The 10000-nt window shown below is 46.6% G+C and overlaps 1 protein-coding gene across 1 annotated transcript in view; it reads left to right on the top strand.

Annotated features, from left to right (window-relative positions):
* The window catches only part of LOC137047270 (venom phosphodiesterase CdcPDE), a 26611-nt gene that overhangs the window by 2107 nt on the left and 14504 nt on the right, over positions 1–10000 (top strand). The window contains exons 3-7 of the mRNA XM_067424839.1: positions 1–53; positions 287–412; positions 4891–4951; positions 5190–5287; positions 5438–5517. The exon at positions 1–53 is cut by the window's left edge and continues 79 nt beyond it. Coding sequence (XP_067280940.1) covers positions 1–53; positions 287–412; positions 4891–4951; positions 5190–5287; positions 5438–5517 — 418 coding nt within the window. The remainder of the gene's footprint in view (positions 54–286; positions 413–4890; positions 4952–5189; positions 5288–5437; positions 5518–10000) is intronic.

Below are 10000 nucleotides of genomic sequence, written 5' to 3'. Positions count from 1 at the left end.
TGTGGACACGGGCAGCTGTTGCTATGACTACCAGGACATCTGTCTCCTGCCCGGTGAGTGACCGTCTCACACTGACACTGATATATTTACGTGTGTGTGAGCAGCTTTAATCATTACATGACCGTCCCTGAAGTTAGATGTTCAATATATCATAATACACTCAAATTAAGACTGTGTGTGTGTGTGTGTGTGTGTGTGTGTGTGTGTGTGTGTGTGTGTGTGTGTGTGTGTGTGTGTGTGTGTGTGTGTGTGTGTGTGTGTGTGTGTGTGTGTGTGTGTGTTTCAGCTCAGAGCTGGGACTGTACTCCGCTGCGCTGTGGAGAAGCTCGTCTGTCGGTCAGTAAGTGTCACTGTTCTGAGGACTGTATGAGTGCCGGCGACTGCTGCTCCAACTACAACAGCCTCTGTAAAGGTGAGTCTTCTTCATCTTCATCATCCTCTTCGTCATCTTCAGGTCGTCTCTGTGAGTAACTTTAGTAACTTTGGACTCCCCTTACGACAAAGAAGTTTATGCAAGTGTTATACTTCTTTCAAACTAAAAATAAGAAAGTATATTTTCAGTCTACTCTGTTCTTCTCTGAAATACACTTAAAGGAGAATGCCTGAGTATGTAGCCCCACCCACTGATTATGTAGGCAGCCCACCGATTAACTAACCCACCCACCAATTATGCAGCCCGCCCACTGATTATGTAGTCCCACCCACCGATTGTGTAGCCCAACCCACCGATTATGTAGCCCCATCCACCGATTGTGTAGCCCCACCCACCGATTATGTAGCCCCACCCACCAATCATATAGCCGCCTCCCACTGATTTTGTTGCCCTGCCCATCGATTATGTAGCCAGTCCACAGATTATGTAGCCCCTCCCACCGATTATGTAGCCCCACCCACCGATTATATAGCCGCCTCCCACCGATTTTGTTGCCCTGCCCACCGATTTTGTTGCCCTGCCCACCGATTATGTAGCCGGTTCACAGATTATGTAGCCTGCCCACAGATTATGTAGCCCTTCCCACCAATTATGTAGCCCCTCCCACTGATTATTAAGCCCCATCCACAGATTATGTAGCCCCTCCCACCGATTATATAGCCCCGCCCACAATTTTGTAACTTGCCCACTGATTATGTAGGCAGTCTACCGATTAACTAACCCACCCACCAATTATGCAGCCCGCCCACCGTTTTTGTAGCCCTGCCCACCGATTATGTAGCCGGTCCACATATTATGTAGCCCCTCCCACCAATAATGTAGCCCCTCCCACTGATAATTTAGCCCCATCCACCGATTATGTAGCCCCACCCACCCACCATGTTGCCCCTCCCACCGATTATGTAGCCCCACCCACCGATTTTGTAGCCCCTCCCACTGATTTACTGATTTTGTAGCCCGCCCACTGAATGTGTAGCCCCTCCTACCGATTATGTAGCCCCTCACACCGATTTTGTAGCCCGTCCACTGAATGTGTAGCCCCTCCTACCGATTATGTAGCCCCACCCACCGATTAGGTAGCCCCTCCCACTGATTTACTGATTTTGTAGCCCGCCCACTGAATGTGTAGCCCCTCCCACCGATTATGTAGCCCCACCCACCGATTTTGTAGCCCCTCCCACTGATTTACTGATTTTGTAGCCCGCCCACTGAATGTGTAGCCCCTCCTACCGATTATGTAGCCCCACCCACCGATTAGGTAGCCCCTTCCTCCGATTATGTAGCCCCCGCCCTTTATGCATGCTTGACATGTCATAGATAAATAACACAGGCCTACGTGCAGCTAACCTGGATCGAACTTCCAAGCATTAAACATGCCAGAATGATGTACAGAACAGAACTCCCGTGCGGTCACAGGCCGGAGTATCCTGTGTGTTTGAGGTGTTGCTGGTTCATTGTGCTGCCATTCAAAAATGCAAAAGACAATCGCAGAAGTTTTGAACATAACTTAGTGGGGTTAGTGACAGTTCATGGTTATATCCACCGATCGAGTAATAAAAAATAACATTCCAATTAATTGCGAGCGGATGAGAGATGAATCATTGTGTTTGTTTAATAAAGACAAAGATTTTGCTGTTTCTACACATTGGAAATTTTGAAAACAGTTTCCTTACGTGTACTGACAGGTGAACCGAAGCTCATTATAAAATGCAAAACTGTTATCCAATCACAGCCATGGGCGTTTAGTCTTCAGTGCGCCACGCCCATAAGAACAGAGTGTTTCAAAAACTAGACTGAAAACCAGGACAGACATGTTTGTGTAGGCTAGTCCAGATCTACCCTTTCCCCACCATTGACTGAATTATCCAGCTGTGGTGTGCCACGCAGCTGGCACTCGTGAACGCTCTCGCGGTCCCTCGCCCCGCTGCCTGTCACACCACACCAGCTATCTGTGTTTTGACTGTTATACGGTAGGGGGCGCTGTTACACACCCTCTAGAACAGAATCTCCAGATCAAAACACAGGAGGAGAAGAAGAAATAAGCGATAGAAGATTGCTCACACACATGTGAAATAACACATCATCAAACATTAAACAGCACGTGTTTCTAGCTATGTTTCTATTACAGATTTGCGCAAAACTTTTGCAATATTTTCTAAATGTCGATAAAAAACAATGCCGAAATTCCATTAACTGATGCTATGCAACTAAAACGTCTTTTTTCCTCTCGTGATAATCTTTCCAGAAATTATTCCTAGTATGTTGGTTTATGTAGGCTATATCCCAGCCTCAGCACTATCTATTATTATTATTATTATTATTATTAATACATTGAGACACAGGGATGTTATTCAAGCACTCATTAAAATTAAAAGAGTGAAATGTTTGATTTTGCATGGTGGTGTGACAACAAACAACTTTTTTTTTTCAACTATTTTGTTATTTTGGCGTGAAATTTCATTTGTTGGAAATATGAACTGAATTTAAAAATGATTTTGAAATTAAAAACTTTGCGTTTAATAAACAAAATACATTTTTGAAATGAAGACAGTGTTTAGAGTGTGTGCAAAATAATCTGTTCCCATGGTCTAAATAATAGTTGTTGATGTGAATAAAATAATAAAAGTAGACAGTTTATAATTAATAATAATGTCTTCTTATCTATATGGCTAAAATTACGGAGGATTGTGAGTTGTTTCCTCGGTCATAAAGGAAAAAATCCATCAGAATGCGCCGGCACCTTCGTCGCCCACAGGTCAAAGAAACCGAGCCTATTTTTATTTTCATAGTTCGGCTATGTTTAAAAATTAGCCTACAATATAATTGTTTTTATTTCTTATGATGATTGTAAAAGGTAAACACAACCGTCTACACACACGTGCTAATAGAATCGCCATTGGCTAGTAAATGTATTAGTATAGTCGCCAGACTGATATACTTTAATATAATATAATTTTATACTAATAAAAAAATTCTCTAATGTGGCTAAAGGCATATTTTGTAGTCTACACATCACTATACAACAATGTTCTTATTAGGAGAATATATATGTTGTTTTAATGAGAACTTTTTGTTTGTATGACAACTTCTCTTTATTACGAGAACATTTAGAAAAAAACAACTTATTACACGGCTCTGTGAAATACTTGATTCTGATTGGTCAATCGCGCATTCCAGCGGTGTGTTATTTCCAGATAACACACACCGCTCATCCGGGTACTGCGAGTTATCTTGACCGGTTCTACTTCTGTGCTTAACGCTGGCGCCATCTTGTGGCTTAAACAGCCGTGGGTTACAATGGAAGACTTCAAGGCAGGTTTCCTTTATAACGTTTTAAATATGGATATTTTTCTGACACAAACGCATCGATTGGAATCAGAAGGCTCTATTAACCCATCGGAGTCGTGTGGAGCACGTTATTTGACGGACAGCTGCATTTAATGGACTTCAGAAACAGCTCCAACTACTGCTGGGATTAACGTTAGCCTGGACTTTTTAAATATAACTCTGATTGTATTTGTCTGACAGAAGAATGTCATAAACACCTATAATGACCTGAGGGTGAGTAAATCAGAGGCTTGGGTTCATTTTTGGGTGAACTAACCCTTTCAGCATTCATTCTCAACATTTAGCAGCGATAGATAAAGGCTTAAAGCAGTCTGGAACTGTTTGTCTTCGCGGAAGCTTTGCCTAAGAGCTAATAAAATATTTAATCTCAAGACAATATTTAGTGTGTCATTTATTTGAGACTAGTAGGCGTGTAATAAGCGGGATAATGTCCACCCAGCCGGTTGTTATCGCAGAATAAACCCCTTCAGAGTGACGCTCCGCTTCGCCTCGGGGTCCGGATCGCTCTGGAGGGGTTTATTCTGAGATAACAACCGGCTGGGTGGACATTAGCCCTTACTTAACATCTTGGTATTATTACATAATTGAGTGGGAAAATGAATAAGTAGGTACCGTGGCAGCAAAGCGTACCGTACCAGGTGATCTGTAAATGCGGAAAAACTTTTTCATTTCCATTTCTATTGTAGTTTAGCGGAAATGTCCTTTTTGAAGTGTAAAAACTGTTTTGAGATATATGAGAGTTTTTGTGAAATTGACTGCACGGCTATTATTCAAGTATAAATTTGAACAGTGGAATAGTGAGAAAAAGAATAATAAATATAAAAATAATATATAATATATAAATACTAAACTATAAGTATAACGTTATGTTCACTTTAAGAAAACTTACAAGTATACTTGCAGAATAAACCAACTTTACTGAGTAATGAGTTACTTCATAAAATGAACTTGGAGTGTACTTCATTTTCATCAGGGTAGTTTGGTTTATTGTGGTTTATTTGTATTTTTGAAGTGATACATTTTTTTAAAAAAAAATCAGTGTGTTACTTTGATTGCTTCAATATCATTATCTTCTAATGTATTCCGGTATGTGTGTGTTTGTGATGCAGGAGACACGCAGTGGGTTCAGGATGAGTGTGTGGACATGAACACAGCCAAATGCCCTCCAAGGTGACACACACACACACACACACACACACACACACACACACACACACACACACACTATAGTGATATAGTGGCAACTATCATCTTTGATCTTTACACTGTAAAAATGTAAAAGTTCAATTGAATTTTTTATATTAAAAGTCGGGTCAAAGGAAAAAACAATCAGTTGAATCATCTAGAGGTCAGATCCGCTTATGAACACATTCAGTGTTTTCTAGTAAAATGATGTGTGTTTGTGTAGTTTTAAGAGGCAGCCGCTGCTGTTGGTTTCTTTGGATGGTTTAAGAGCCGAGTATCTGCAAACATGGAGCTCATTAGTTCCAGTCCTGGACAAGATCAGTGAGTCTCACACACACACACACACACACACACACACACACACACACACACACACACACACACACACACACACACACACACACACACACACACATTTAATCCACTGAATCGCAGTATTAAACTGCATGTGTGTGTGTGTGTGTTGTTCAGGGCGGTGCGGTACATCGTCACCCTTCATGCAGGCCGTGTTCCCTAGTAAGACGTTCCCTAACCACTACTCCATCGCCACAGTGAGTCACCACACACACACACACACACACACCATCATCTGTGTTTATGGTTCATATAGTCTGATATAGAGAGAATATGAAGGTATCAGCTCAGTGAGACTCAACCTGAGCAGAAATATCCTGATTGGTGAAATTCCGATGCTTGGAAATCATTGATATCTTTGTAACAGTGCATACTGACTTCAAATGCATATAAACGGGGTCCCGTGATGCAGGCGGTGAGGAAAGACGTGCTCTAGTGAGCTCCTCTGACTAGCTTTAATCAAAAATCCTACATTAATCTCCCTAATTGGTAGATTTTCGAGTCTATTGAGCAATTGGACAGGCAATTGTTTATGGCAGAACACAGTTTATGCCAAATAGATGTAAAACACGACCAGTTAACATCTCTGAATCTAATGACCCTGAAATGCTACCCAAAATGGCTGACGATGTGGAGGAGATCAAAACCAGTAAAGGGGAAATTAGCTGGATAGGATGACCAACGATATTCAGGCTACATTGACCCGCATCAAAACCTCTATTTCAACATTATCTGATGAAAAACTAGAGTAAGCGCCACAGAGATAACTTGAAAGATATTCAATCGACAGTTACTAGCATGGAGAAGGACATCACCTACCGAAAAGATAAAGTGCAAGACCTGGAGAACAGAAGTAGGTGATCTAGTATTCAGATTGTAAACTTGCTGAAAAAAATTGAAGTTAGGCAATATAGTTTTGTTTCTGAAAAACGTCATCCCGGGCATCGAGATCTTTCCGTCTCCTCCTTCACAGGCGGATCTAGACTGTTATACATGAGGTGTCTAGGGGGAGGCCAAGAATTCTTAAGGGGGCCCATAGGCTGTGAAAGAATATCATGTGTAATACTTTTTTTCCATTGTTTTGACCAATGTAACATTAAGTGTTGTAGTCGAGACCAGCTCATTTGAGACAGAGAGGGCTGAGTCCGAGTCTAGACTGAGTTCAGAGAGGGCTGAGTCCGAGTCGAGACTGAGTTCAGAGAGGGCTGAGTCCAAGTCGAGACCAAGTTCAGAGAGGGCTGAGTCCGGGTTGAGTCTGAGTTCAGAGAGGGCTGAGTCCGAGTCGAGACTGAGTTCAGAGAGGGCTGAGTCCGAGTCGAGACTGAGTTCAGAGAGGGCTGAGTCCGAGTCTAGAGTGAGTTCAGAGAGGGCTGAGTCCGAGTCGAGACTGAGTTCAGAGAGGGCTGAGTCCGAGTCTAGAGTGAGTTCAGAGAGGGCTGAGTCCGAGTCGAGACTGAGTTCAGAGAGGGCTGAGTCCGAGTCTAGAGTGAGTTCAGAGAGGGCTGAGTCCGAGTTGAGTCTGAGTTCAGAGAGGGCTGAGTCCAAGTCTAGACTGAGTTCAGAGAGGGCTGAGTCCGAGTCTAGAGTGAGTTCAGAGAGGGCTGAGTCCGAGTTGAGACTGAGTTCAGAGAGGGCTGAGTCCGAGTCGAGTCTGAGTTCAGAGAGGGCTGAGTCCGAGTCGAGTCTGAGTTCAGAGAGGGCTGAGTCCGAGTCTAGACTGAGTTCAGAGAGGGCTGAGTCCGAGTCGAGACTGAGTTCAGAGAGGGCTGAGTCTGAGTCGAGACTGAGTTCAGAGAGGGCTGAGTCCGAGTCGAGTCTGAGTTCAGAGAGGGCTGAGTCCGAGTCTAGACTGAGTTCAGAGAGGGCTGAGTCCGAGTCTAGACTGAGTTCAGAGAGGGCTGAGTCCGAGTCGAGACTGAGTTCAGAGAGGGCTGAGTCCGAGTCGAGTCTGAGTTCAGAGAGGGCTCAATCCGAGTCTAGACTGAGTTCAGAGAGGGCTGAGTCCGAGTCTAGACTGAGTTCAGAGAGGGCTGAGTCCGAGTCGAGACTGAGTTCAGAGAGGGCTGAGTCCGAGTCGAGACTGAGTTCAGAGAGGGCTGAGTCTGAGTCGAGACTGAGTTCAGAGAGGGCTGAGTCTGAGTCGAGTCTGAGTTCAGAGAGGGCTGAGTCCGAGTCGAGACTGAGTTCAGAGAGGGTTGAGTCCGAGTCGAGTCTGAGTTCAGAGAGGGCTGAGTCCGAGTCAAGTCTGAGTTCAGAGAGGGCTGAGTCCGAGTCGAGTCTGAGTTCAGAGAGGGCTGAGTCCGAGTCGAGTCTGAGTTCAGAGAGGGCTGAGTCCGAGTCGAGTCTGAGTTCAGAGAGGGCTGAGTCCGAGTCGAGTCTGAGTTCAGCGAGGGCTGAGTCCGAGTCAAAACTGAGTTCAGAGAGGGCTGAGTCCGAGTCGAGTCTGAGTTCAGAGAGGGCTGAGTCCGAGTCGAGTCTGAGTTCAGAGAGGGCTGAGTCCGAGTCGAGTCTGAGTTCAGAGAGGGCTGAGTCCGAGTCGAGTCTGAGTTCAGAGAGGGCTGAGTCCGAGTCTAGACTGAGTTCAGAGAGGGCTGAGTCCGAGTCGAGTCTGAGTTCAGAGAGGGCTGAGTCCGAGTCGAGACTGAGTTCAGAGAGGGCTGAGTCCGAGTCTAGACTGAGTTCAGAGAGGGCTGAGTCCGAGTTGAGACTGAGTTCAGAGAGGGCTGAGTCCGAGTCGAGTCTGAGTTCAGAGAGGGCTGAGTCCGAGTCGAGTCTCAGTTCAGAGAGGGCTGAGTCCGAGTCGAGTCTGAGTTCAGAGAGGGCTGAGTCCGAGTCGAGACTGAGTTCAGAGAGGGCTGAGTCTGAGTCGAGACTGAGTTCAGAGAGGGCTGAGTCCCAGTCGAGTCTGAGTTCAGAGAGGGCTGAGTCTGAGTCGAGACTGAGTTCAGAGAGGGCTGAGTCCCAGTCGAGACTGAGTTCAGAGAGGGCTGAGTCCCAGTCGAGTCTGAGTTCAGAGAGGGCTGAGTCTGAGTCGAGTCTGAGTTCAGAGAGGGCTGAGTCCGAGTCGAGTCTGAGTTCAGAGAGGGCTGAGTCTGAGTCGAGTCTGAGTTCAGAGAGGGCTGAGTCCGAGTCGAGTCTGAGTTCAGAGAGGGCTGAGTCCGAGTCGAGTCTGAGTTCAGAGAGGGCTGAGTCCGAGTCAAAACTGAGTTCAGAGAGGGCTGAGTCCGAGTCAAGTCTGAGTTCAGAGAGGGCTGAGTCCGAGTCGAGTCTGAGTTCAGAGAGAGCTGAGTCCGAGTCGAGTCTGAGTTCAGAGAGGGCTGAGTCCGAGTCAAGTCTGAGTTCAGAGAGGGCTGAGTCCGAGTCAAAACTGAGTTCAGAGAGGGCTGAGTCCGAGTCGAGTCTGAGTTCAGAGAGGGCTGAGTCCGAGTCGAGTCTGAAATCAGTGAGGGCTGAGTCCGAGTCAAGTCTGAGTGCAGAGAGGGCTGAGTCCGAGTCGAGTCTGAGTTCAGAGAGGGCTGAGTCCGAGTCGAGTCTGAGTTCAGAGAGGGCTGAGTCCGAGTCGAGTCTGAGTTCAGAGAGGGCTGAGTCCGAGTCAAGTCTAAGTTCAGAGAGGGCTGAGTCCGAGTCTAGACTAAGTTCAGAGAGGGCTGAGTCCAAGTCGAGTCTGAGTTCAGAGAGGGCTGAGTCCGAGTCAAGTCTGAGTTCAGAGAGGGCTGAGTCCGAGTCAAGTCTGAGTTCAGAGAGGGCTGAGTCCGAGTCTAGACTGAGTTCAGAGAGGGCTGAGTCCGAGTCGAGACTGATTTCAGAGAGGGCTGAGTCTGAGTCGAGACTGATTTCAGAGAGGGCTGAGTCTGAGTCGAGTCTGAGATCAGAGAGGGCTGAGTCCGAGTCAAGTCTGAGTTCAGAGAGGGCTGAGTCAGAGTCTAGACTAAGTTCAGAGAGGGCTGAGTCCGAGTCTAGACTAAGTTCAGAGAGGGCTGAGTCCGAGTCTAGACTAAGTTCAGAGAGGGCTGAGTCCGAGTCGACTCTGAGTTCAGAGAGGGCTGAGTCCGAGTCAAAACTGAGTTCAGAGAGGGCTGAGTCCGAGTCAAGTCTGAGTTCAGAGAGGGCTGAGTCCGAGTCGAGTCTGAGTTCAGAGAGGGCTGAGTCCGAGTCGAGTCTGAGTTCAGAGAGGGCTGAGTCCGAGTCAAGTCTGAGTTCAGAGAGGGCTGAGTCCGAGTCGAAACTGAGTTCAGAGAGGGCTGAGTCCGAGTCGAGTCTGAGTTCAGAGAGGGCTGAGTCCGAGTCGAGTCTGAAATCAGTGAGGGCTGAGTCCGAGTCAAGTCTGAGTGCAGAGAGGGCTGAGTCCGAGTCGAGTCTGAGTTCAGAGAGGGCTGAGTCCGAGTCGAGTCTGAGTTCAGAGAGGGCTGAGTCCGAGTCGAGTCTGAGTTCAGAGAGGGCTGAGTCCGAGTCGAATCTGAGTTCAGAGAGGGCTGAGTCCGAGTCAAGTCTGAGTTCAGAGAGGGCTGAGTCCGAGTCTAGACTAAGTTCAGAGAGGGCTGAGTCCAAGTCGAGTCTGAGTTCAGAGAGGGCTGAGTCCGAGTCAAGTCTGAGTTCAGAGAGGGCTGAGTCCGAGTCAAGTCTGAGTTCAGAGAGGGCTGAGTCCGAGTCTAGACTGAGTTCAGAGAGGGCTGAGTCCGA

The sequence above is a fragment of the Pseudorasbora parva genome, chromosome 19 (genome assembly GCF_024679245.1).
Source record: "Pseudorasbora parva isolate DD20220531a chromosome 19, ASM2467924v1, whole genome shotgun sequence".
Classification (NCBI taxonomy): Eukaryota; Metazoa; Chordata; class Actinopteri; order Cypriniformes; family Gobionidae; genus Pseudorasbora; species Pseudorasbora parva.
This window is presented reverse-complemented; position numbering and strand designations above follow the sequence as displayed.